This window comes from Botrytis sinoallii, assembly GCF_014898435.1.
Source record: "Botrytis sinoallii strain Bc 23 chromosome Unknown BSIN_008, whole genome shotgun sequence".
NCBI classification, from domain to species: Eukaryota; Fungi; Ascomycota; class Leotiomycetes; order Helotiales; family Sclerotiniaceae; genus Botrytis; species Botrytis sinoallii.
Window position 1 is genome coordinate 1,712,859 of NW_024066035.1, and position 27,325 is coordinate 1,740,183.

Here is a 27,325-nt window from a genome sequence, read left to right on the forward strand (position 1 = left end):
TTTATTATTCTCAAGTCGACTAATATCTAATAAGTATATCTAGATATAAAAAGTCATTATTTTGTAATTGATATATATATCAATATTATATATCTAGATTCGAATAGATGACTATATAACTATCTATATCTATAGATATAATTAGATATATAATATATGCTCGAGTATCATATATATATTAATTCCTATAAACATATATATAAATCGATATATACATACTTATACTCATACAAACCCATTCACTCATACTAGAACCAGAAACCCTAACCAAAACTCAAACCCATCCTAAGAAATTTTATATATAAATTAAATTATACAAGAATATACCTACCTAGGTATATACAATATTATATAACACAACACTCATCCCATCCCATCCTATATACTAGAAAGAAATCTCATTATTATCATCTCAATCTTTAACACCATTTATAGATACGCCCGCACGCCCGCACGCACGCACGCACACATAGCGAAACGATGAATTGCTTGTTGGGAATTCATGATTTGAGTAGGAGTATGGAAATTTTATTATTTGTGTATTGTAGTGTGGATGTTATGATTTGGGGATTGGGGATTGGGAATGCTAAAGGGAGGGAGTGATTGTATCATATTATACTGCTTTTGTGAATAATAATGAAGAAATGTTTTGCGGGTTCTGGGTTGAGGGGGCATACTATTTTTATTTTTATTTTATTTATGAAAAGGGCCGTGGGGATTGTAATCTTATATCTACAATGAGTGATAAATTTCCATACGATGTTATTTTCAGACGGGAAAGGAGATAATCTGGATTGGTTGGAACATATAAATGAAATCCAAACACCCACAGAAAAGTAACTAACTATGCACACAATTTCGCACCTCCAAAATCCCACATCTCGCTTCCAAGTTCCTCGCTTGCTAATTCCTCCTCCTCACAACCCATGATCCACAATCTGCTTCTCAACACCCCTCTCCACCACCCCCGGCCCCGCCATCTCCATCTCAAACTCCAGATCCGGTTGTATCTCCGCATACAACGCATTCTTCTCACTCGCCATCTTGAAATTATACGCCGCCTCCTCATCCTCAATCACATATACTCCTTTCTTCAGCTCTCCATTCGCATCGCGGGTTCCTCCCACCGCCGCTTCGACTTTCAATTGGATTTCGCATCCGCGATCTAAGAGCGCGAATAGGAATCCCGCTTCGTCGACGGTGGATCCGGTGCTTAATAAGCCGTGGTTGAGGAGGATGGCTACTTTGTTGTGGGGACCGAGGGCACGCGCAATGTTGGCGCCTTCTTCAGAGGCAAAGACGATGCCGCCGTAGGAGGCGTAGACAGCGATGCTGTTGTGGAAGTTGCAGATGTCTTGGTTGAGCATATCGAGGGGTCGACCGAAGACGGACCTGGGTATTGTTAAGACTTGTATGTGGTAAAGTTCTGAACAAGAGACTCACCATGCTCGACCAGCATTTGTGTGTGCATGACAAATAGCATGTACATCAGGACGTACTTTGTGAATTGCAGAATGGATCAAAAACCCAGCGGCATTGGCAGGACGAGACTGTGATTGAGTTAATTTCAACATCTTCCATATTCATATTCACGGGTTGCGAAAGGAAACTCGTACTCGATTTCCTCCTACAACTTTTCCACTCTCTAAATCTAAACACATCATATCACCAGCAGTCATCAGACCGAAATGTCGACCAAGGGGGTTCATCCAGATGTAGTTCTCAAACTCTGGGTCTCGGACGGAGATATGTCCTGACATTCCTTCGGTGAAACCACGACGTGAAAAGTCTCGGAAGACGGCCGCCATGTGGATGAGGATGTGGCGACGGTGAGCAGCATGATTGGGAAAGGTTGGAATACCTAAAAATATTGTCAATGAATGAGCGAGTGAGATTGAAGAAGAAAAAGATAGTAAAGTTTTTGTAAGCGAACATGGATATATATGATTATCTTCGTGTATTCCGCATACTCAAGCCCAGATAGAAACTAACCATCCAACAGAATGATGATATCTTGCACTTGCAAGCCAGTATCACTCAGTAACTCCCATACCTTCTACCCCCTTCATCATCTAGCTTCACAATCCTCCAAAACTCATCTCCACAATACAAAACACTCAACTTCAGCACCCACTACTCCCAATTTCCCATGAAACCCCCCAGACACAAGGAAAATCCATCATAACTCACCAGACATAACCACACCTCCATGACTAATCGCCTCCAAAGGAGTTAAATCCTCTCCACCATGAACATGTTCGACTTTCTCATCTTTTACGATTGGAATGCTCTCCTCCCCTGTTTTCTTCTGAATAGGAAGATGTGATTCAATCGCCGAGGGTGCCATAATTTCCAGCCTATTATTCTTCGTTTTATCTTATCAGGAGATAATCTTAAGGTAGCGTATAGTAAACAAATGATCAATCTTCGTAGTAAAGATATAGCACTCTTGAAATCTCAATCGCAATTTCAGATTTTAGATGTTGAATATCAAGTCGATCACGGAGTTCCTGGATATATCAATATATACCTAGTACTCTTCCACACACGCCAGCCAATTCGAGCTTAAAATATGGTAGAGGTACAGTAAATACCAGACCAATGTGGATGTAGATAGCGAAATGGTGGATCGACCTGTTGCAAACAGATTACCTAAAGGATACTATCTCAGCTATCGAGGTGTGCGACGATAGTGGGATGGCGCGAGATAAGACGATGATAGCAGTGGTGCTGAAACTTTAGATAAGAATCATGTGTGTAATGGAAGGTAATGTGATTGATTGAGAAGATAAAATAGTGCTTCCGTAGTTATCCCAAGACGCGGTGCTTAGATATCGCTCGTTTGATAGAGGTGGATGTGAGACTATTGTGGGCTCGGTGGGGTTGCTAATTGCGGGGTAAAGGTGGTGATGTGTGAGAGGAGGTGTTGATATGAAAATGGGGGAAACTTGTTTGTTTGTTTCTTGTCAAGATTGATTTTAATGTATTTCAATTGAACCCTATTATTTATAATTTGACTGGTTCATAACCTTACCCATATAAACATACCCATCTAAATGGCCTCGAGAACAGCACCCCCCACCTCGCATCATAAAGAGTATAGAAATAGATTCTATATTCCACTTTAATCATAGCCAGAATCACAGTCACTCAAACGCAGTAAATATTTTGAGGTGTCGGTATTGAATTAGGTAAAGTCGCCTATATCTAATCCCCCTATAATCCTCAACCGTTGCGCCCCGTCCCTCCCTATACCCATACCCAAACACCCCAGTCTCCTATCAACACCACCTACCACCCAACCCTAAGACCCCAACGCCCCTTTTACCAACCATAACGCCTACCCCTTTACCCCCAAGTGAAACCCCCATAATCCCCCTAACCCCAAACCAAGTATTATACATTGAATATTATACAATAAACAGCAATGGAATTCACGAGATAATACTCGTTTCCCTCACTCCCCGTCCCCGAGAGAATCCTATCGCTGTCCAGCCTACAAGTGATATCCCAACGCCATTCCACCACGCCCCCGACTTACCCCTCTCTAATCTATAGTTGCTACAGAGTATTATAAGCGAGTATGATGAGTGACATACAGACATATCACCACCAACACTCAATACTCTGAGGAACACATACAGATCCCAATCTTTACCCCTGCAAGTACCATACCCTTATGATACCGGATTCCGGGGATTAGTCAATTGGACGAGAGAGTGCGACATACCCGACCGAGCATATGCTCTTCGAATACAATCCCTGAACACCTCTTCCAGAACGCCTCTGCCGAAACGCCTTTGATAAAGCAGTCGATAATGATGTTGAATGTGCGTGCCATTGATGCCGTCGAAAATTGACCAGAGACGTCTTTCCACAAGTCATCGGCTTACCTCTCTCAACCCATTGCCCTACGAGTACCAGGCATGGCAAAATCCATGACAATCATGATACTCGTATTATGAAGAATGGATCCAAACGAGAGAGTGCGACATGTATATGTAATACATGTAACCCGTACGAGACCCCTGTATAGAGACGCCACCAAAAACGTCTTTCCACAAACCGCCAGACAGACAAAAACCAGAACCCCATACCAAAACGCCCCATCCAAAACGCCCCTCCCCCATATCCGACTTACCTCTCTCTAATCCATTACCCCTGCAAGCATCATGCATGACACATTAACATGTCAGTTACGATACCCATATTCCGGGGATTAGTTGATCAGACGAGAGAGTGCGGAGTGTTGATTTCACTTGAACACCTACACTCAAAACCCCCAATAGTCAGCCCTGAGATTAGCATTTCACAATCCAAACACTTCATGTCCGAACACAAAGCTTTTTTTAAAATGGTTTTTATTGATAAACATCCCCTTTTTTGTGATTTTCTTCATCTATTTTCCACTTGTTTTTGGTATGGGTCCCCCTGAAACGATTGCCCATGCATACTTTTTATGTTTTTTTCCCCGGCTTTATTGGTTTTGTTTTTCGATTTTTTCCTTTTCGATCCCCATGGACGTACTTTCTTTTCCTCTCGGCGTTGATATATTTTTTATAGTTGAGTTTTTATCGTTTTTCCCCATTTTTTCCCGTTTTCGATCCCATGACGGACGTACTTTCTTCCCATTGATAATTATATCTCGAACCGTGACGCCCCCAATACTCAAGCCCCGTGGCGAGTGTCCCCCAAAACTCCAATGTCGTTTCTCGAAGTGATCTGATCGTGTCATGAGACACTCGCATCGAGGCAAATCGATACTCGCGGATCTCTCCAAAATTTTGAACACATAGCAATGGCATTTCTCGAAGTGATCTGATCGTGTCATGAGACACTCGCATCGATTTGCCTCGATACTCGCGGACCACTCCAAAAATCTGAACATATAGTGCCACGGATTCCATAGTCCGTCGTTCACGATGATCAGATTTTTGACAAGAGAAAATGCCTCCCAAAACCCAAGTCCACTTTTGAACTTTTGTATACCCCAAATCACTGCCGTATCGCTATCATTATGAGCGAGAAACAGCAGGATACCCGGAACGCCCCGCCCACCCCCCAAAAAACCCAGATTAATTAGCAACCCAATATTAGATTATAATAACGTTTGTATCCCCCATCCTTTCCCCGAAACTCCAGTAAAATATCAAACCCCCAGACTCCTTACCCCTGTCTCAACCATGATGATTAGAGACAGCCCTCCCGCGATGTGAACCTTGTTGCGAGAAGGTTGAGAAGGTATTACTTACAAAGCCATGGCGATGGCAGCAACGGCAGCGAGAGCTGCAGCAGCGCTGACACCGTTGACCGAAGCAGCACCTTGGAAGGTGACTGGGCCGCTAGTGTTGGGGCCATTGGATGAGGTTGTACCTGATCCAGCTTGACCGGCTCCAGCTTGACCAGCTCCGGTTTGACCAGCTCCAGTTTGACCAGCTCCAGCTTGACCGGCAGAACCAGCTTGACCTGCTCCAGATTGACCGGCTTGGCCAGCTCCAGCTTGACCTGCAGAACCAGCTTGACCTGCTCCAGATTGACCGGCTTGGCCAGCTCCAGATTGACCTGCTCCAGCTTGACCTGCAGAACCAGCTTGACCTGCAGAACCAGCTTGACCTGCTCCAGATTGACCGGCTTGACCGGCTTGACCAGCTTGACCTGCCTGACCAGCGGAACCAGCGGAACCAGCGGAACCAGCGGAACCAGCTTGACCAGCGGAACCAGCTTGACCAGCGGAACCAGCTTGACCGGCTTGACCTGCTTGACCTGCTCCAGATTGACCGGCTTGACCGGCTTGACCAGCTTGACCAGCTTGACCAGCTTGACCGACTTGAGTATGACCAGCGGAATCAGCCGTAGCAACAACGGTTCCATTGGAGACACGAGCTGAGGTAAGTACAACAGCTGGGACAGTAGCGGCAGTGATAGTTCCGTTTCTGAAAATAGGGACAACGGAGACGACACCTAGAACTACAGAGGAAGCAGGTGCTGTTGTGATTTTGGCAATAGTAGTTTGAACAGTTGAGGAAACAGCGACTGTTGTGGTCTTGAGAGTTGAAGAAACAGGGACTATTGTGGTCTTGACACTTGAAGAAACAGGGACTGGTGTGGTCTTGACAGTTGAGGAAACATGGACTGCTGTGGTATTGGCAGTTGAGTAAGCGGGGCCAGTTGTCTTAGAGATGACTGGTCCAACTGGGGTCACAGTAGGTGGTGTGTCGACCTTGTTGATGATGGTGCAGCCAGTTGGGCAAGCAGTGATGGTGACCCATCCTGGTTGTGTTACAGTAACGACAGAGTTCTGGTGAGTGATGGTGGTAGGTGCAGGCAAATAGGTGGCGTAGGCGTTAACGATTTGAGTAATGTATGAAGCATTACCTTGGTTGACGAGGACGTTACCACCGTTGTTGGTGTTACCTGAGGAGGTTAGATTATTCACTATTTGATAGATCCTTTTGGGGGAAACTTTGACGACATACCTTGAAGGATAGCAATGTTGCTATCAGCGCCTGCAGCAGCACCGGCGCCGTTGCCGTTAGCACCTGCAGCACCTTGAGCTACGATGTTACCTTGGCCACTGACTTGACCATTAACTTGGCCATTCTGGGAGTTTTGTGCGGTAGCAACTCCACAGAATGCGAGGATAGCAGCTGCCTGGGATAAGTTGAGCTTCATCGTGACTAAGTGTGTTTTGCGAAGGGAAGGAGGTGTTGTAAAGGGAAGTATGTGTTGTGAAGAGAAGGAAGTGTTGTGAATTAGAAACGATTGACTGCCAGAATAAGCAGAAATACTTCAAACTTTTGAAGGGAGAATCGATATTTAAGCAAATTCATCACACCATAAAGTTTAGCGTCTTAAGCCAGCGTCATAGTGATGATACCATATTCCAGCAATGGCGACATGAACACTAACAGACACTATTGATGAGAATTACTGGTAGCTCATGGACTGTACGCCAGGTAACAATGGCTATTGAAGCTCGACCAAAGTGCAGTCTTACCAGAGCAGATCAAAGACGTACGATATCAAGTGAAAATGTAATTGGTCATGATCGTGCGACGATCAGAGCTTGGTCTGGAGAAATCTAGGAAGTGACGTCCACTCGGGTGAAACTTGCGGTAATGCACAGGAATTGTCAAAGTCGATCGCTCTAAATCATCAATCAATCTGGTTTCTTGACATTCGTAATGATTGTATGGACCAATGGTGCCGAGCGAGATCCAGTTGATCTTGGATGTCAACACTTTAGAGTGTGGGGAGAGGAATTTAGAGGAATATCAAGGTAAAGCTAGGTAAGTGCATCGAGTGCTTAGGGGTAAAAACTCTTCAAAAAAACCCCCACTTGGTTCTCGTAGCCAATTCTCACAATCAAGCGTCATGGGTAAGTGGAGTTTCACTAGTGATTGCCATTCTCAAAACCCAGAACCTGGCATGCCATTTGATGAATGCCATATAAGGTTATGGCTCCATTCCAGCACCGCGGATTCAGTCTTGGAAGATTCATCTTCAATTCAAATTTTGGTTGTAGAAAACATTTTCCCCACTATGAATTTGCTCCACTTGGCGATATAGATTCTGGTTAGACTCCCAAAAGAGCGAATGGTTGATAATGGATAATGAACTGTAAGATGCAAAACATGATCCCAAGGATACCGGAGTCATGTCCGGTGTGTATTCGAGAATACCCAAGAATATGATGGATCCCCAGGTTAGACCATTCTCATCGGAAACTCACGGGATGCATTTTCAACAACTGGCATCTTTGAATTAGTTCGTTCAAAAAGAAAGAGGTTGGAGAGAAGTTGATGATATTCCCGACAAGATTGAGTTAGGGTGAAATGTTCATTAGCGTTCTCGGTAGTTCATGGGACTCAAGCTATTAACCGCCTAAAGTTTCCTTCCTGACTTAGTCATCGGAAACAAATGAGGTTAGCATCAGTTCAATAGCCCCGTTCCTGACCTGATGAAAGTATATACAATGCGTGTAGATATTGATGAACCTTACTGACGTAAAGCTTATGAGTGAGGAAAGTAAAAGTAGCAAGTTCCTCATGAGTAGTGGGCATTGTCGGCACGGCAATATCTTGAAAGATGTTTTGAATCCTCAATTCAAACGTAATTGACTAAAGCCAGTACTAACAAGTATTGCCTCGACAACCACGACCATGATAACGGTATCAGATCATCAGTAGATCCAGATTCGACAATCAGAATTGGCTGGTCAGTGGTCACCATGACTTAGAGTTTGATTGAGGAATTTAGTGTTAAGATCCCCAGAGACTAGGAGGATGTCTGTGGGTTTGTTGAACGCATTAAAGTTTTCTCTTGCAACGGTTTCCTTTCTGGGAAAACTTGAATTATTAGTCGTTCACCTTCTTGGCTTACATAGTACTTATCAAAGTTCATGACAACCCCTCGTATACTCATGCTTTCGATTGGTTCAGAGAGGAACGTCATGGAAATGGAAACCACGTGTATCAAGAGTCAAGCAATGCCTTGATCATTCCAAGATTTCGCTTCCCGTACGGAGTAAAGTTCAACGGGGGACCGGCAGAATTACATACTACTACTAAGTAAGTATCCAGGCAAGGAGGGAATTGAACTTTGATTCCGGGTCTTCCGTAAGGGAAATGTATCTGACAAAAATACCGAATTTGAACAACTTCAAAGTTTCGATTTTGTAAGGAAAATAAAAAAGCCATTGAATTTTACCAAGGTCACCAATACCAATAGGACATGTTGTGGAAAACACCGTCCCCGTTATTAAATGCCAATGGCTCATCAGGGCAAGTCTCCTTGTCAAATATCAATAGGTTTTATAAAGGAAAAACAGCGTCACCTTTACCAAATGACTGCTCGTCAAGGGAAAATACATTCACGAAAGGAAAAAGGAGAAGAAGATAAAAAGATCAAATCCGTATTAGAACAATTTTTAGAAAGATAGCCAAGAATTGTAAATGTACCTCAACTCCATCCCTATTTCTAGATACAGTTCACCGAGTCCGGATTCTTTTGTGTTAACCAGTGTATTCTCATCATTATCTGAAATGAAAAAAAAGTGAAGCCTCAAGATATCGTACAAACAAACGCCTAATTGGATGCAATCATGTACTTCGACGTACTTTCAAATATCATTTCGTATCATCTGTAACTGTCCTCTGGCGCTGAGAATAGACCAACTCTAGTTCGGTGGCTCTGAGAAAAGCATATCAATATAATGTTTCAACATTCAATATCTCCAATATGAGAATATGAAAAGGGAAATTTTGGTTGAGAAAAACTTACGTAAGGCAATTTTGGTATCACAACTCCGAGAACGGCGAGAAAGTTGATGATAAAGTAAGTGAGGTCGTAATGGGTATAATGAGTACTAATTAGGAACAAAACGATTGGTACACTCATGAGAAACTTCTTTGCAGGCGTGTACTGAGCTCCATTATCAATTTGTTCCCACATGTTCAAATTGTCGTAGGCTCCAGCGTTGAACTCAAATGGTACACCACGGACCCAATGAAACATGAGAAAAGAACCAAACATGTATGATATATTTGTTAATGTCCAAGATGTCTCTTGGGAAACACCAGGAATTATATCAAAAAGAACCTTGAGGCATGCGATTAAAACCAGATGTATGGTCCAGGCACCTATTGAACGAAGTAATTAGCATTGAGAACTCAATATACTTCATATCCCACGTAGAAATCATGCCAAAAAAGATGCTCCAATTGCTACATTGCACACAATCGAATCCAGGAATTTCTGACCTTTTGCGTTCACCCAGTTGGCATTAAGATTGGGCAATGCCGCTTGATCACTCATGTGCTCAATTGTCTCCGGTGGCTCCTGATATAGCAAACTGCTCGACCGCCTCCTTCGTCCAACCTTTTGCTCACTCATTGTTCGATATGGACCACTTGGACGAGGTGGATTTGAACTCGCGTCGTAAGAGACTGTGCGAGGGAGGAGGAGTGGGGAAGACAGCTTGGCGGTGGTTGCGGAAGGAATTTTGAAGGTTAAGAAACGCCTCCGAGAGAGCGTCTTGTCGTAATGTTAAGATGTATATTCGAATTTGGAGAAGGGATATGAAAGATATGATGGCGGCTGTCGAAGGGTTCTAGCTATAGTTACAACGTCAGCGATGAGCTCATTGGATGTTTCATGTAATTTAGTGCAGTAAGCAAAGTGAGAAATGCGGATCTCGGAAAGAATTGAGATATCGACCCAGATATCGACCTAGGTATGCATGTGCATGAATTTGGAGAGAGTTAGGGGCTTACTTCTGAGTACCTAATTGCGAGGCAGTTTAAATGTTGATGTAACGAGAGACTGTAGATAGAAGGAAACGAGAATGATTGAGATCCGATTCAAATTGAACTTGCCAATAATCAGAAGGTCTCAACAGAACTGTAGAGGGAAGCTGGAGCTTGTGAAAGTGTAGGGGATCTAAAGCTTGAGGCGGGAGGCGTAACGAGGGAGGAGAAAGGATAAATGAAGATGGAAAACGAGTCAACAGAGACGCCGACTTAAGTTGCTGTATAGAATGTAAGATGTAGAGATATGTGGTGGATGATGAGGATTGGGGGGGGGGGGGGCGAATGGGGGGGTTTTGGTGATATTCTTATATGGTGTTGTTGTTCTGTTTTTAGTCGTCCTTCGGTCTTGGTGTTCTTGTGGAGATGGAGATGGGGATGGGGTTAATGCTCGGAAGTCTGATCGGACTAATAACTTTTCCGTGATAGTAGAGTAGGCAGAATGAAGGTAATATAAGGGTAAGTCGATACCTGGGCAGGTACAGTACGAGAGTACCTAGGTAGGTATTCAAAGTATATTTTGCTCGAGCGGGATGTTTCTTTAATAATCCTTGGGTAGAGACTGGGGGACGGAGGACTAGGTTGGTATGATTTATTACCTAGTAGTATCCAGATAATGTATGTGTATGTAGGTAGGTAATATGGATATATAGGTAATATAATATAAATTTAAATCATAAGGCCAAAAATAAAATTCGATCCAAGGCAAAAATGAATCGAGAATCTCTTTGGAATGTTCTTTTAAAAAGGAGCCAATAACAAGGGTCAATCTTCAAGGATTATTTCCATTTATAGTTAGTTTCACCGAAATGAACAATACGTCCACCCTTCGACCAATCAAACCTCCGCACCGAGACCGATAATAATTTCCCGAAATAATTATTTTCGTGATATCAGAAACTCGCATTATTAAATTTTGAGACAACTTCTATTTACACAGTCCCGACAGAGTGAGCTACCAAGTATCGCATGTTTGCGACGATACTATACAACCAATAATTCACCGATATATGAGGACTTTGAGGAGATAATCTTTCTTCCGATTATATGGGAAAGCTATTCAATCTTCAAGAATTCTCTTGGTCATTTGAATCTGTTCTTCATGTTGCACAAAGATAATTGAATATCTCAGCAGCTTTCACTAATTCTTCTAGGACCCCGCTCGCAAAAAAAGTACTACCAACAGTACAACCCTCGCGCCTTTTGCCCATACCTATACCTCTACTCGTACGCATTCGCACATTCGAATCAACCTGTGGATGTCGCGTCCTCTCGCTTTGATTCTGTTTTGATTTTGATCTACCAGGGGAGCATCATCAAACATGGATTCACCAGCAGAAGATGTAGTTGATTCGCGATCGAACGTGGTTGGAAGGAAACGTGCTTTACAATCATCCTCGGATCAAGGCAGAGAAGTTGTCACAATTGATTCTTCTTCAGATGAATCTGCAAGTCAACCTCGAAAGAGGGCAAAGCCATCTTCCAACGAACCTGCCAAAGTTGAGGTCGATCTCACATCTTCGCCATTGCCAAAGGATTCGATAGGCACTCTTACGTCTGAAGCAAAAGCTGGATCACCGGCAACCTGGAATCAAGGCGTACAGAGTGGACTGCGAACATCTTTCAAGAGCAAGAAACCACTGCCGTCACAAAGCACTCCCTTGAAGCAACCAGAACATATCCCAAATAATACCATTGAAAAATCTCAGGGTCGATCTGAGCAAAAGCCGATGACCAAAAAAACAATTTAACAAGCTTGGGAGGGTAAACAAACTGGCTCTGATGGAAGCATATACTCAAGATGTTTCCGCTTTAATAGATCTTCATGGTTGGCCAGTGCCGGAAGAATTTCAACAGAGCTGCCTGAAGTTTATTGGAGAGGGTTTGACTTTTTACCCAACTCCAATGAAAAAGGATCAACCTGTAGGATGCTATTCGTTCGGCGGCGGTGATGTTCAGTTGCAAGAGCTTTACAGTGAGGAAGGCAAACCCATCACGAGTAAGGATATCACCTATTCTGATGTCCTTCTTTCGCTCATGCAAAACAACGAATTCTTTGGGCGTGCGTTACCAGACAAACGTGCTAAGGCTGCCGTCAAAAGTTACTTGTCTTATTTTTACAACCACATACCACAAAAAGAACAGTTTATGTCTTCTCTTGTGGCAGAAGCTCCGTCTCCAATTGAGGTTCTCAAGAATGCTAAAAAGGGTCCACCAACTTTAGCCCGCGCGACAAATCATTATGACAAAAACGCTTCCCCGGCAATTACCAATGACGATTCAGTCAAAGATGAAGCTCCCGTGAAACAGAACAATGTCTCGACTTCCAAATTGATAACAGAATCGAATGGCGAGGAATCCACTCGGGTTGCTCCCGCCCTAGTTACAAATGCTATCGATCCAACCAGAGATTGCGCGATTTCCACTGAAGCCGGGTCAGTTCAGATGGATCATGGTTCGTCGGACTCAGTAGCCGGAATTGAAATGGAAGTTCCATCAGATGGTGGTATTGCTACTGATGCCGATGTTGATCATGAATTTGAGGCGACACGCGAAACGGGTTTACATCCGAGAATCCCTCCAGAGGACCATGCTGCAATTCTGAAATATTTCCCATCCGCCGACGGTGTCATCCTTAGGAAGTGCTTGATCTGTGGCTCAAGTGGACATGATCGAAGTGTATGTTCCGACAATGCTTGTTCTTCTTGTGGCAGTAAGGGGGATCATCTCACTCCAGCTTGTCCTCAGACTACGATCTGTGGTAAGTGTAGAGAAGTGGGCCATCAGACCTTACAATGTCCTGAAAAGCTGCGTGCTGTCAAAGATGATGTCAAATGCAATACATGTCAATCTACAAGTCATCTTGAGGATCAATGTCATGTAATCTGGAGAAGTTTCCTTCCTGATCCGAATGAGATTAAAAAGGTTCACAATATTCTAGCTTTTTGCTACTTTTGTGGTCGTCCAGGTCACTTTGGCCCTGAATGTGGACTATATCGTGGTAAACCTGCTTCTGGCGGGAAGTCTTGGTCGACTAGCAACATGGAGAAATTTCTTGATGGTCCCAATAGTTATGATGACTCTCTTTCTCTAGGAGGTAATGACTATTCAATTCCGAATCGCGGAAAGAAGGGCTTCACCATCAAGGGAAAGGCCAATGACCCCATTAATTTGGATGACAGCGATGATGAAGAAGGTTTCATCCAACCCAAAGTCAATATGGCCCCTAGAAATGGTCACATCCAGTTCTCCCAAGCTGGTGCAATGCAATCTTTCAACAAAGCTCCCCCCTTTCAATTCCAAGGCAATACTGGCGGCAACCAAAATAGTAGACCTTCTGGAAACCGTGGTGGCCGTGGCGGTCGTAGAGGTGGTGGTAGTGGTGGCGGCAGCGGCAGTGCAGAGAAGAATAAGCCGAAGCATAAATCTGGAAACAACCCCCCTAGAGGCGGTGGTCAAAGTCGTGGCAAAGCCTATCGCGGTAGAGGCGGAGGCGGACCTGCTCGAGGTGCTCCACGAGGTCGTCGCTAATCTCCTTCTACGGAGTCGTTGCTCGGATCTTGGACTTGGACTATAATATAATGTCGTGACGATGGTCTGATACGGCTTTATGCTTTGTCAAAACCTCGCATGTGAAATATCCTTCAGGTTTCCATCAATAATTCTAGTACTTCTTTTTATATTCCTGATTTGGGACTGAAATTGGAACTGAAATTGGTCGATAGATTTGGTATTCGTATCGTATCATACCACATATGATTTCGACGTGAAAACGGGACTTGGAAGATCACTAGACTTGGACTACACACAGTCACGGTTTTTAAAATGACTCACGCTGCATATATGGGTTAAAACATGTTCTCCATGGATAATAGAAAAGAGAATCATATTTTTGGTCGTCGCTTGTTATTTTCTGAGTGCAGTGTAATGCAGTGTGGTTTGGTTTGGTTTGGTTTGTTTTAGAGATACCTACCTGGATGCTGAGGCTGAGGGGTCAGACATAGATGAATTGATGAATAAATGGATGAATGCTGGATGGATGGATGGATAGATAGATGTGGTGACGCGATTGGAGTGTATGATTAGCAATGATACCAAGATTTTTTTTTTATTGCTTTATTTTGCAAGACAAGAAATTGAGGGGTGAGGGTGAGGGTGAGGGTGGTGAATGCGAATGTGAATGTGAATGTACATACCTAGGTGGTAAATAGATGAATGGATAAATGAATGAATGAATAAATAGATAAATATACTGTGAAGGTTTCTATATCTATTATTATTATATATCTACTTAATATATGGATATATATATGTTGGTTCGAGAAAGATACGGAAGACGTGGTTCCCACTATTAGTAGGCCCCTAAATGTCTAATTGTATTCTATCTAAAGAGCTAGCTAAGTGGGAAAATAGTAGGCCTTATATAGACACTACTGAAAGAGCTAGTCTCTTTCGCATTCGCCTAAATCCCTTTGATATAGTAGCCATTGTATTGAAGTCATTCCTTTGAAGTGAATACCCTTGTTCACACAATACATATATATATATTTGCTGATATCAAATATCAAATATCAGATCTGAATATAGTAATATATACCTAGGTAGATATAGATATAGATATAGATATACATAAATAGTTAAATAGATATAGAATTATAAACCCCACCACCACAAAGTAACATCTCATTATATTAAAAATCCCTGCTAACTAACTAACTAACTAACTTACTACCTATCGACAAACGCTCCCGAGGTCATCCAGTTCTCTGTGTATAGAATGGGATATGTATATATGTATGTATATATGTATGTATATATGTATGTATGCATGCATTAAATAAGCAAGTAAATAAAAAGGTACCTAGATACGCGCATGCTATGAAGAAATCCATATACCCAAAGAAGACGATTGAAGAAGTTGCAGGGCCATGTAATCAATTATCCTTCCAGTACCTATTTTTTTGATACCCACCCTGAACGCCTTAATTCTCTATCTATGTTAAGAATTTGTAAAGATGGTAGGGAGATGAGAATGTACTGCTCTTCGTTGATTATGTATTTCATCTCATTTCATTTCATCTCATCTCAATCTTCCATCTCCTCTCTACGTCTCTTCGAGCCCGCAGAGACACCTACTACGATTCTCTCTTCATTTATATGCTGCACATCTGCTTTATCCTCTCCCTCCTCATTTCCATCATTTTCTCCAAATGTCTTCTCTCCCAACCACCACTTTCCACTCTTCGCATCCGCGTTATTTTCGGGGGGTTCGAAGATTCCATTGTTCAACCTCCAGCCCGCTCGCTGCATCTTTTCCCACTCTTTGCCTACTCGGAATCTAACAAGGTCGCCTGCCGCGTTTGCATCTTCTTTACTGTCGTGGCCATCTGCTTTTCCATCCGTAAAGGTAATCATTTGAATATTTCGATTCAGTAGAGTTTGCATGAGCATTTTTAGGCCATTTCGATAGGGCAGTCCTGCTTTGTGGGGAAACAATAAAGCCGTATCTATGATAGTTGGATGAATGAATCGGGTGGCGTTTAAATCATTTTCTAGACCGTGGCCGATGATTGGAGTTGAGGGAGTGAGAAAGGAGAAGAGAAGAGTGCGGGCTATGGCAGGTGAGTCTACGATGCGGAGTTTTCCTTTGCTTTGAGCGATTTGTTGCGAGCCGGGAAAAGAGTAGGGGATGGCGGATGTGATATCTTGTGGGTAGACGCCTGAATAGCGGGAATTGAGATCGAGAATTTCGCCATAAGGACGGACGAGGACGTCGAGAAGGGGAGAGCCTGAAGGCCAGGAGGTGGCGGTCAAACGAAGGAGTTCGAGGCCGTGGACTGTGTAGCCCATTTCGCAATCGATGCAGACGGGTTGAGTAGGAACGGGCGGGTCTGCTTCATTCTCGGGAGTCTTTGCGAAATTCAATACCGCGGCTAGACGCTTGACCTCGGTCACTTTGAAGACGTGGTGATCGGCCGTGGTACATCCAGACGTCTCTCCGATAATTTGATCACAGCATCGCCATTTCTTCTCGCGTTTGGCTTTGGGGTCGAGCGAAGAACGATCTTTCCAATAATGTTTTCCGAAGTGATAAGTGCAGCAGCCACCAGATGCGAGCATACCATCTTCTTCTCGACGACCCGGAAATACTTGAAAACGTGTTTTGCAACGATCACAAACTTCCCAGCCTTTTGATGCTTCCATACCGCTCTTTGCCATTTCAATTTCTGCAGGCGTGGGAACATTGGTAACATATCCGTGCTGTGATAACTCTGTTACGGGAGTATAGAGTCTTGGGAGTATAGCCAATTCTTCTTCTGGAGTTAGACCTGTCTCGATTGGTTTTGGTGGTCCCTCAGGTTTCTTGGCTGGCGTATCTGAAATAGGTGCTCTCGAGGCTTTCTCTTTGTCAATCTCTCTGGCTCTCTCTTCTTTCCATTGCGCAACAGTCATTCTCTTGTAGACCATGATTTTATTCTTGACAACATTGGAATAGATAGTAGGTGTTTCACAAGCAGCTTCCTCCATATCTAATGCCCTTGTGATCAATCCTTGATCTGAAAATACAAGTTCCTTTTCTTCATCGTTTGCATCATTAGACAGTTCGGAATTGAGACGCTTCAACTGGTCATGTAGAGCTTGAACAAGTCTGAGCCGGATGTTGTGAACAGCTGGCGCAGTTTTGCGTGCCCGTGGATTTAGAGGTTCTTGCTTCTCGGACTTCTTGACCGGAGTTGACACCACCTTCGGGACTTCGCTTGTTGCTGGCACGTTTTGTTTTTGGGGTGTTATATTATTTGAACTAGCGGGTATAGATGATGTAGATGCTGTAGATGCTGTAGATGCTGTAGATGTACCATTTTGGGATTTGCGGCGTAATGGTGGTGGTGAAATCTCACGTCGAGCTATCGACGTGGATTTCGATGTTTGTATTGAAGTGGCTTTGTTATCGACTGCTTTCTGCGCAGTGATGGCTGGTTTTAAGGCCGGTATTGAAGGTGGTGGCTCAGTTGTTGGTGTCGTACTTCTTTCTCCATAACCAATCTTTTGACGTTTTCGCTGTCCATCCTGATCACCATCACTTCCATCGACTTGTTGAGTAGCTTTTACTTGTGCTATCCCATTTGATACTGCTTGAACGACGCGATGATCATGTGAAAATATGCATCTTGGAATCAGACACTTATCTCGATTTGGGCATTTGGTTTGCGAAAAAAGACCCTTGGTAGTAAACATCTTGAGGGATTGTAGAGGGAATATGCGATTGCGAAAGAATCAAAGTTTGATAAAAGATGAAGTTGATGTGGGATTGTTGAAGAAGCTAGCTATTCACTCGATCATCCCCTTTTCATGACGGACGTAACTTTCGGACAATGAGAAATTTCGCATGAAGATGAGCTATCGTCAAGTTATTCAAGAGTTGTAATGAATTCTTTGAAAAAAGGTAAAGAATCTCCTGGGCTTCCAAATCGAATAGAAAATACCATGTGTTTGCGATAGATATCACGTGAACCTTAAGGCTGTTTGTTTGTGAGATTGTTTGCCAATTGGTAGGTTGAACAACGAGGTGCCATCAAGTCGGTACTCGCAGCTCTATCCTTCCTAGTTGGGGTTCTTTCCTTTTTTTTCTTTTGCTTTTGCTTTTGCTTTTTCTTTCCCTTCCTTCCTTCCCTTTAGTTGGTGATGAATGTGAATGAAGGCGTACACGTGGTGTTTAATGCGATCGAATGGATTGATTGATGTTCATTGTTTCTACAGTATGTTAACCTTATCAAGGCTCTCTCCGATGGTTCAGACTGCAACAGCTGTTCGGCTATCACCACACGACCAGACGACCAGACGACATAGGTAGGCAATGAATGATTAAGGAATTCGAGTCCATCAATTCAGCAGAGAATCTAATCTACCTTGGTGGGCTTCCGAGAACTCATGTACCGGTTACAATATGTACCTACTGACTGGCAAATCGGGGAATCGGGGATGGATGCACACAATCTCGGAATCGTAGTCGACAAGCCACTACTTCTGCAGTGGAATCTATGAATGATACCCTCTGAGATATCTTTGAGATACCGGTATGTCTATCGTTCCTCTAATCTTTGGTCGGTTTATCAACGCTATCGATGTTATCTATCTGTTGGTGGAGGAAGCCAAGGAAGGAGAGAACCCACCTATGGGCAGTCGTTATCACAATCACATCTGGATATATATATATATCATTTGACAGTACCTGCCTGAGTAAGTAAGTAGAGCCTGTTCTTCTGAATATTTCTTTCGTTGCATTCACGCTCATCGTCATTGTCATTGTCATCTTCATCTCCATAAATAGAATTTCTATCTCTTCTCTATTCTCCCATTTTCCATTCTGGATATCCCCAAATAATCTTCAAGGCTGTGCACACCCTGAAAACCGCATTCCAGGCTGCAGATATCCCTGTAAAGAACGCATCATACATTCAAACATACGCCGGACATCCAAAAGCCCGAGCACGCGACGACTGTGTGCTTATTGTTAGTGGTTGGAAAGTGTCTTTAGAGACACTTTCTCACTACTAGCATTCCAACCCCCATCGTCACATTGTTACCCTTTTCTTTATCTTCTTTGGACCGGGCCTTCTTCAGCAACGAAGTTATGGATTATACCGGTAGCAGCCGTGATGCTCAGCATCTCTGCGTGCTTGTTCATGGGTGAGTGTTGTACATGTTTCATCTCTCTGCAATTCATTGTATACTGACAGAACAGACTTTGGGGAAATCCAGTTCATTTGGAGTCAGTGGCAAAATCTTTACGAGCGAAACATTCCGAGGATACCCTTCATATATTGGTCGCAAAACGCAACAGTGGTAGCTTTACATATGATGGGATTGAATTGGGTGGCGAGCGAGTGACTGCAGAGATAGAGGAAGAAGTCGAGAAGCTTGCGAGAGAGGGTCAAGTAATTAAAAGGTTCTCCATCGTTGGCTATTCCTTGGGTGGCCTTGTGGCCCGTTACTCTGTTGGCTTACTTGACAGCAAGGGGTTCTTCGATAAGATCAAACCAGTGGTATGTTGGTATACTGAACGCGGGAGTTAATATGAACTATCTGACTCCGATGTATAGAATATTACCACCTTTGCTAGCCCACATCTTGGTGTCCGCACACCTTTGAAAGGATCTCTCAATCACATCTGGAACGTCCTGGGCGCAAGAACTCTGTCAACTTCCGGGCGACAATTATTTACGATAGACAAGTTTAGAGATACAGGAAGGCCGCTACTTGAGATCCTGGCAGATCCGGAATCAATCTTCCTAAAGGGATTAGCCAAGTTCGAGAGAAGGACGTTATATTCAAACATTATCAACGATCGAAGCGCCGTTTACTACACTACTGGAATTGCAAGCACCGATCCATTTTCAAATCCGGATAATGTCAAAATAAACTATGTAGAAGGTTACGAAGATGTTGTTCTAGACAGGCACAACCCAGTTTCCCCTTTGGACAAGTCTAGTCTACATGCCAATACGAGCTTCATGGCCAGCACAAAGAAGACCTTGGGAAATCTTCCTCTATTTGCAGCATTGGTCGTATTCATCCCATTCGGTGTCGTCGCTTTCCTTTTGAACTCTGCCGTTCAGACTGTCCGCAGTAGCAAACGCATTCGTCTACACGAACAAGGTTTAGCCGGTATTCAACCAAACGACTATCGATTCCCTCTGCTTATCAATAGCATGCGTGAAACCGTCGAAGATGTGTATGAGAACCTCAATTCTACCCAAGACAACGAATACCTCAATACGCCTTCTGATTCGGACTCTGAAGAGGCATCCGCTTCATCTCCTCTGATTAGAGAACGGACTAAATCTTTCCATAGCGAAATTGCCGACCCAGAGAAATCCGGTGTAGTTGCTCCTACTTTGGCGTTGGCACCATATCAATTCAAAATGATAGAAGCATTAGATAAGGTAGGTTGGCGAAAGTACCCGGTTTTCATTCACAAGGTCAGACATAGTCATGCAGCTATTATTGTTAGGGTTGACAAACCGAGCTTTGATGAGGGAAGAATTGTATTAAAGCACTGGTTGGATGAGGAGTTTATTTTGTGATTGGGGCCGAGCAGGAGGTTCGGTTGAAGATAGAACAAGTTGTGGGAGATTTACTTTTAAATCATGTTTTCTCTAAAAGATACCTAGCGGTCTTGGCTCAAGCGTCGGCGTTTTACATTATAGCATTAGAGATCATATCATTGAGAAGGGGCATCGGAGGAACTATTTGAACTTAGATTTTTTTGTAGAATTAGATATCGTAGACTTTTTGAATTCACACCATTTGCTTTGAAATCACTTGATCGACTTTCATTATCCTCCTGCCTTTTACCTTGAAGAGTTGGAAAGACAGCCTTATAGATAACATTGTCCGAATCATGCATATGAGCTCAACATAATAAGCTGATTCTGAATTTACAAAAATCCTTTACTCGAGCATCAGATCGAAGTTAAAATCCCTTTGAACCTTCTAACATGGAATTTCACGTGGTTCCCCGCAAAACAGCTTTACGCGAAGCGCGTTCATCGCGTCTCCAGAAGGTTTTCAAACCAGAAACCAAACTGAATCAAACCTCAATTTCCAAATCCTACAACAAATTTACAACATGGCCCTCATTGTAGATAAGCACCGTCCTCGGTCTCTTGATCAACTAACCTACCATGACGATCTTTCTAATCGTTTAAGATCTCTTGTACGTTTACCAATCTCTTCAATTGCCCTCTCTACATACTTGACGCAGCACATACTCACAATGGCGATCATATCTAGGCACAATCCGGCGACTTCCCTCATCTCCTTCTCTACGGACCTTCCGGCGCGGGTAAAAAAACTCGCATAGTATGTACTCTTAAAGAACTCTATGGGCCCGCCGTCGAGAAAATAAAAATCGATTCCCGTGTCTTCGCATTGGCATCTTCGTCGCGAAAACTCGAATTCAATATTGTTTCTTCACTCTATCATTTGGAAATTACGCCTTCGGATGTGGGAAACTATGACCGTGTTGTGATTTCGGAATTGCTCAAAGAAGTGGCGCAGACGCAGCAGGTGGATCAGAGTGCGAAGCAGAGGTTTAAGGTGGTGGTTATTAATGAGGCGGATGGGTTGAGTCGTGACGCTCAGGCGGCGCTGAGAAGAACGATGGAGAAATATAGTGGGAATGTTAGATTGATTCTGGTGGCTAATAGTACCTCGGGGATTATTGGACCGATTAGGAGTAGAACGTTGTTGGTCAGGGTGGGAGCACCAACTGAGGGAGATATTGTGAAAGTGCTTGAGATGAGTGGAAAGAGGGAAGGGTGGGGAGTCAGTAAAGGATTCTTGGAAAGAGTCGCCAAGGAGAGTGGTAGAAATCTGAGGAGAGCGCTGTTGATGTATGAGGCAGCACATGCGCAAAAGTATGTTTTATCTACCCTTTTCACGCCTATCATTCTTTCTACTATATATACTTTTGCAAGAGATATCATACTAACTAGCACCAGCGAGACAATAACAGAGAACACCCCCATCCCACCACCTGACTGGGAAGCACTTCTCTCAACCATCGCGCACAGCATGACAGTCGAACACACTCCGGCCCAGATCCTCAAAATCCGAGCCCAACTTTACGATCTCCTCACACATTGTATCCCCGCCACAACCATTCTCAAAACCCTAACATGGAAACTCATGCCATTGGTGGATGATGCGTTGAAGAGCGATATTGTCAAATGGGCTGCATTTTATGAACACAGGTGTAAGACGGGTACGAAGGTCATTTTCCATCTCGAAGCTTTTGTAGCCAAATTTATGAGGGTGAGCGAGGAGTGGCTGATGGCCATGGAAGTCGAGTAGAGCAGACGAGAAAATGAGTGGGAGCGAGGGGAGATTGGGATGCACATGCATGGGAATCATGCAGGCAGCTGGCGTTTTGGGTGTGAGGCTAATGTGAAAATGGCGGATACAATCGACGTCCATATATCTGCTAGAATAGAGATATCTACATTATAATGATTAAGCAAACAGAAATGATAACATCTATCTATGTACAACTCAAAGCATACGAAGTGTAAAATATCACACCTAATTACATTCCTATTTTTTGAACCTCGTCAAAAATTCCCTGCGAGAATTAATCTACCTACGGATACAGCACAAAAGGGAAATTTTTACAATACAATACTATATATCTTCACTCAACCGAAATCTACAAACGAAGAGAACAAGTCCCTTTTTCGCTCCTTCGCCTCGCTAGATACATCTATACAGTGTATCCAACATTCATAACATTTCACATCCTCAAGAATTCCTCTCATACAATCTTCTCACATTGTAAACCACATTATTTCAGACTTATAATTTTATTGAAGATTATATGAGATATACAATTCAAATTCTCACTCCACACTCACACAGATGATATAGATTATCCATATAATTATTGCTTTTCTCGAATGAGTATATACTTCTATACATATATACCTACATACATATGGATATGTATACTTATCTATCCTCTCTCTCTAAATCCACAAACCCATAAATTTACAACTCCCTTGTTTCTCCATTCATTTGCATTGCATCTCAGATATCCCCCAAGCTCAAAAAATTCATATTCCATATTCCATTCCCCAGACTCCAAACCCAGCGCGGCGACGCCGAGGTATCGAGATGATCAGCATAGATAGAATAAATCCATCATACTCAGCCTCAGCCCCTCAGCCACCAATATGAATGATAGGTACCTAGATTGATGCTCGAATATGGAATGCGAGATAGCCGGACGTGATTTGTATGATCAAGATGAAGGTTGGAATTGGTAAATTGTAGTGGAAATTAAGTAGTTTTGTGTTGTTAGGGGGGTTTGGATGATGTTGATGGTGGTGAATGGATGGATAGATGGATAGACTTGGGAGTTTGTTGGATACCTATTGCTGTGCTGATACTTGATACTTGATAGCTGGTGATTAATATCTGTAATTTGATGACAATTACTGCCCGTTGCAATGTCATATGCATGTATACCATCGCATCTCATCCCGTCCTATCTCATCTCATCCCCTCTCACCTTACCTCACCTCACCTCACCTCACCTCACCTCACCAATCCTCACCAATCCTCACACTACCACACCACACCACAAACCTAACTCTCAAACCCAAATCCCACGAGTTCCCCAAGCCCACGCCCAGAAAAATCAATGCAATCGAATCCTCACCTACCTATGATATGATCATCGATAAATCCCTGCCTACCCACCAAGGTAAAAACTAACCCTACCCCCAAGAACCATCCCGCAATCGGGGTTTCCGCACTCCTAGAACCAACCTACCTACCTATTCTTACCTACCTTCCCAATCCCCAACCAATTAACCTCATCTACAATTAAAAACCAAACCCTTACCAAAAAAACAAAAGGAACCTGACTTTGACCCCCAAATCTTCACTTAGAAGCAACTCCAAGTAGCTTATCCTCTTCCCATCCCGGTAGTGGCGGATGAGGAAAAAAAGAAAAAAAAAGCGTGCGTCGCATCGTGAAGATCTCGAAATATATCGATACCTCAGACATCCACTCCTCCTCAACTTTTCCCCAACATAGAAGAGAACCTCAGGCTCTTCTTCCATCAATTGAATCTACAATCATTCTAGGTTAACCTTGAAAAAGACGTCACTCTCGTTCTGTCGTTTCGTTTAAAAAAGGGGAAACGAGTTTGGCAAAGAAAGAAAAGGTATATCATCATACGCAAAAATGAAGCAAAATTGAGTCAATCTTTTATCTATAGTGATATTTCCCTCTCGGTATAGTAATACAAGCTTATATATAACAAATTTATGAGTACGAGAGTGACTGTCGCTGCCGAATTTGAATCGAAATCCGCTCCCAATAGCAGAGTAAAAAGGAAAAATTCGTCCGTTCGTCCTCACCAGGTAACAAATCTCATAAAAACGCCAAAATAAGTGCCAGGACTACATCCATTAAACTCCCCCAAATGCTCCCCTCCAAACCATGCAAGCAAATGTCCGTCCTAGAAAAAGTAGAGAAAGGAAATTATTTCCATGCGTATCAAAGAACATCTGTTATGTTTTCATTTCATCCGACATCTCGACTCAACTCATCCCTCTCACGCGTTTACATAGTAGCCTGCGGTGCATTCATCCGTGGATGCTGCAGCGTTGCTAAATTTTGAAGTTCAACCAGTTGGCGCATAACTTCTGCAGTTTGTGCTTGTTGGGCTTGTGATTGTCTCTTGAGCTCATCATTTTCGGCCTTCATCTTCTTAATTTCCTCGCGAAGACTTTCTAGTTCACTAACGTCTCCCTTGCTATTTCCGCGTTTTCTTTTCATGCCTGTTATAATTGCTTGGCTGGCATCTTCTTCTGTTTCATCCATGTTCATTTGAGAAATTTGTGTCATTCCTGTATCTGCTGTATGCACGCGTCTGAGATGTTCGTTGAGGTTTTCTTGACGGGAGAATCCTTTTCCAGTGTGACGTTTACAGTTGGGATGAGGACAGTTGAGTTGCTTTTTAGGCCCGCCGTGTTTTCCATGCACTTCTCTTTCGTGTCGAAGGAGTCCTCCAGAGTATGTAAATCCAGGAAGCTTTTCGCAGCCTGGTTCCTTGCATCTGTAAGGACGATCGTGTTTGTCCATGTGTTTGCTGTAAAGACATCAATGATAAACACGAACAGAAGTTAGAAGACTGTACTTACCTCCACTCGCATTTTCTATTAAAATCTTTGACTTCTTCAGTACACCCTGGCCATGTACAGTAGAATCTCCCATTTGCGTCTTTTGTAATCTCCCTGTCAGGTTTTGGTACTGGCTTTGATCGTCCGGGTGACGGCGCCTCTTCTTCGTCTTTTGGTAATTCTGGCAGTTCCAACGATGGGTGGTCTGGAGTTTCCGTCATAGGTTGTGTGGTATAAGGGTTCTCGGACATTGGGGGCGGCGGACTTGGGTAATTATGCTCATCGTGCGGCTTGAACTCGTCCTGTTCTTGCGTTTCGTGCGCCATTTGCATCGGGTACTGTGTATCAGTCATAAATGATCTGGACTCGTAGCTTAAACTCATATTGTTGTTTGGGCGGGAGTTATCCTGATATTGAAAGAAGTCTGAATCTGTGTTATGGTCGTAGTCTTCAGGAAAGTATGTATTATCGCGACTAGGAGGGGGATGTATATTTAGCGGATATTCGTAGGGGAGATGGTTGCCACGCTCGTACAGTCCGGCTTGGTGGTTTTCAGGTTGGCTATTGGATTCTTGATAATGCAATGCCTGGTATCCTGGAGCTTGAGAGGCTGCAAATTGATGTTTGCCTTGTGCGCTAAAGTGATGTGGCGAAGTACCAGCCACGCTTAGTAATCCATTTTTTTCATCACCACCTCCATTCTTTTCCTTTGAATCAGATTCGCGGCCTTCAGCTACTAAACTGGGGGCACCAATGGTTGTTATATCTGTCTGAGACTTTGAAACTCCAGGCACAGCAGGCAATGTAGGCACGAGTCCATTGGTGTCATGATCCGGATTTAAGTTATGACTCGTAATATTGTCGCTGTCGGTTATCCCTTCTTTGTTATAAGAGCCTTGCGGAGGAACAGGCGACTTTGATTGTCTATGCTGTCTCTCCGGCGTGTTCGACATGGCTAAGAGTACTACATACAAAACATATTCATCAGTCACATGCTTTGAATCCCTAGCTTTTGATGACTGGATAATCGTATGCCAGGCATACCAGGGGTGGTAGCGTGCTGAGAGGCCGGATGTATGTACGAAACAAACAATATCTAAATCGTGACTCACCTTGCTGTGTTCTCGGCGCAGCTGCCTGTGTGTATGCGTATTCTCGAGTAGGGTACCAGATCTGATCCGACTTTGGTATTGGCTGAAATGTTCCTTGATTTTCGGTATTGTGCTTGCAAATCCTTGTATTGTTTAAATGCGGATCAAACAATAGAGGCCAGTTGGAGTCACTCGGGCGTTGTAGATGGTTGCCGTGGGTATGGTTGCTGTGATTGTCCTGATATTGACCGAAGATAAATGGATCATATGGTTCTTGCTCTTGTTTGATGACTGATCCTGCTTGTTGTTGATCTGTAAGAAAAAAAATCGTTAGAAATTTGAATTTGGGTCTAATAGTAAATAGTACCGTAGTAAAAGAAAACACTGAAATTCGACTCTCCAATCCTCTGGCTTTGGTATCGAATTTCCTGGTATCAAATTTTCCAATACGGTTGGGATGATCTCGATATTGAAGTTTTCACGGCTCCAAAACTCAATTGTTGTTGATTATTCTGGTGTGCCTTGTCAATCACCTGGTAAAAAGAATACTGCCTAGGTAGGTAGGTAGGTAGTGACCACTGTCGAATTAAATCCTCCTTCATAAGTTTTTTTTTGTTATTCAAAACAAATAATAAATGAATAACCAGTAGTTTCCTCTGAACAGGTGTTTGGACTTTTCATTGATAATTTCTACTTGGTGCTCTGGGAAAATCTCGAAGAAAGTGAATCCTGGGCCTATTGAATACCCATCCAGATGTGTACCTTTGGATCGCGAAAATCACACCAACAAAAACAACACTTTAGATATGTTTTGAATAGAAACCGTACATATCATGAATCATCCTAGACCGGCACTGTAGGAGAAGGCCTTGTATTGGTTCGTGTTGCCTCAAATATTCTATGTTGTCATCTTCGCGAACCTGATGGCTTCTTTGGGGAGGGGAAAGTTGTACCCAGTAACAACGAATCATCCTTGGCCTTTTCTTATAACAAAGTAAGGAAATATACACTGCTTACCGAGTGGTAGATAATTCTTCGCTGTTGGAGACAAATGAGACGCTGAGGGTCTGGAAGCCTTGCGCAGAGATGTCTGCGGATGGCTATGGCTATGCGAAGTATGAGGTTGTGCTTGTTGCCAACACTGCATTCGCATATAAAACATCCAGCACACACCCCACAGTACCAAGACTGAAAGTTTCACTCCGGACCATGGCCATGTCGAATTAAGAGGGCGTT

General features: G+C 43.2%; 9 protein-coding genes across 9 annotated transcripts; 4 read left to right on the forward strand and 5 right to left on the reverse strand.

Annotated features, from left to right (window-relative positions):
• Positions 1-917: 917 nt before the first annotated feature.
• On the reverse strand, positions 918-2,347 carry EAF02_005492 (uncharacterized protein; the record flags this gene model as incomplete). The annotated part of the gene is made up of 4 exons (XM_038901540.1): positions 918-1,392; positions 1,444-1,550; positions 1,617-1,861; positions 2,191-2,347. 4 exons carry the CDS (start codon positions 2,345-2,347, stop codon positions 918-920), a joined length of 984 nt encoding a protein of 327 aa, XP_038758880.1.
• Positions 2,348-5,248: 2,901 nt separating this feature from the next.
• On the reverse strand, positions 5,249-6,800 carry EAF02_005493 (uncharacterized protein; the record flags this gene model as incomplete). Its single annotated transcript, XM_038901541.1, has 2 exons — positions 6,477-6,800; positions 5,249-6,414 (listed from the first exon to the last, which is right to left on the reverse strand). The coding sequence occupies exons 1-2, from the start codon at positions 6,670-6,672 to the stop codon at positions 5,249-5,251; spliced, it is 1,362 nt and encodes a 453-aa protein (XP_038758881.1). The 5' UTR covers positions 6,673-6,800.
• Positions 6,801-9,138: 2,338 nt separating this feature from the next.
• EAF02_005494 (uncharacterized protein) lies at positions 9,139-9,894 on the reverse strand (the record flags this gene model as incomplete). The annotated part of the gene is made up of 3 exons (XM_038901542.1): positions 9,139-9,192; positions 9,283-9,641; positions 9,762-9,894. 3 exons carry the CDS (start codon positions 9,892-9,894, stop codon positions 9,139-9,141), a joined length of 546 nt encoding a protein of 181 aa, XP_038758882.1.
• Positions 9,895-11,629: 1,735 nt separating this feature from the next.
• EAF02_005495 (uncharacterized protein) lies at positions 11,630-12,058 on the forward strand (the record flags this gene model as incomplete). The annotated part of the gene is made up of 1 exon (XM_038901543.1): positions 11,630-12,058. One exon carries the CDS (start codon positions 11,630-11,632, stop codon positions 12,056-12,058), a length of 429 nt encoding a protein of 142 aa, XP_038758883.1.
• A 31-nt stretch (positions 12,059-12,089) lies between these two features.
• Positions 12,090-13,838, forward strand: EAF02_005496 (uncharacterized protein; the record flags this gene model as incomplete). The annotated part of the gene is made up of 1 exon (XM_038901544.1): positions 12,090-13,838. One exon carries the CDS (start codon positions 12,090-12,092, stop codon positions 13,836-13,838), a length of 1,749 nt encoding a protein of 582 aa, XP_038758884.1.
• A 1,554-nt stretch (positions 13,839-15,392) lies between these two features.
• Positions 15,393-17,543, reverse strand: EAF02_005497 (uncharacterized protein; the record flags this gene model as incomplete). The annotated part of the gene is made up of 1 exon (XM_038901545.1): positions 15,393-17,543. The coding sequence occupies one exon, from the start codon at positions 17,541-17,543 to the stop codon at positions 15,393-15,395; it is 2,151 nt and encodes a 716-aa protein (XP_038758885.1).
• A 1,396-nt stretch (positions 17,544-18,939) lies between these two features.
• Positions 18,940-20,392, forward strand: EAF02_005498 (uncharacterized protein; the record flags this gene model as incomplete). The annotated part of the gene is made up of 3 exons (XM_038901546.1): positions 18,940-18,995; positions 19,051-19,351; positions 19,409-20,392. The coding sequence occupies 3 exons, from the start codon at positions 18,940-18,942 to the stop codon at positions 20,390-20,392; spliced, it is 1,341 nt and encodes a 446-aa protein (XP_038758886.1).
• A 545-nt stretch (positions 20,393-20,937) lies between these two features.
• EAF02_005499 (uncharacterized protein) lies at positions 20,938-22,163 on the forward strand (the record flags this gene model as incomplete). The annotated part of the gene is made up of 3 exons (XM_038901547.1): positions 20,938-21,024; positions 21,102-21,727; positions 21,812-22,163. 3 exons carry the CDS (start codon positions 20,938-20,940, stop codon positions 22,161-22,163), a joined length of 1,065 nt encoding a protein of 354 aa, XP_038758887.1.
• A 2,275-nt stretch (positions 22,164-24,438) lies between these two features.
• Positions 24,439-27,306, reverse strand: EAF02_005500 (uncharacterized protein; the record flags this gene model as incomplete). The annotated part of the gene is made up of 5 exons (XM_038901548.1): positions 24,439-24,967; positions 25,020-25,962; positions 26,111-26,401; positions 27,107-27,195; positions 27,263-27,306. 5 exons carry the CDS (start codon positions 27,304-27,306, stop codon positions 24,439-24,441), a joined length of 1,896 nt encoding a protein of 631 aa, XP_038758888.1.
• Between the last annotated feature and the right edge of the window lie 19 nt (positions 27,307-27,325).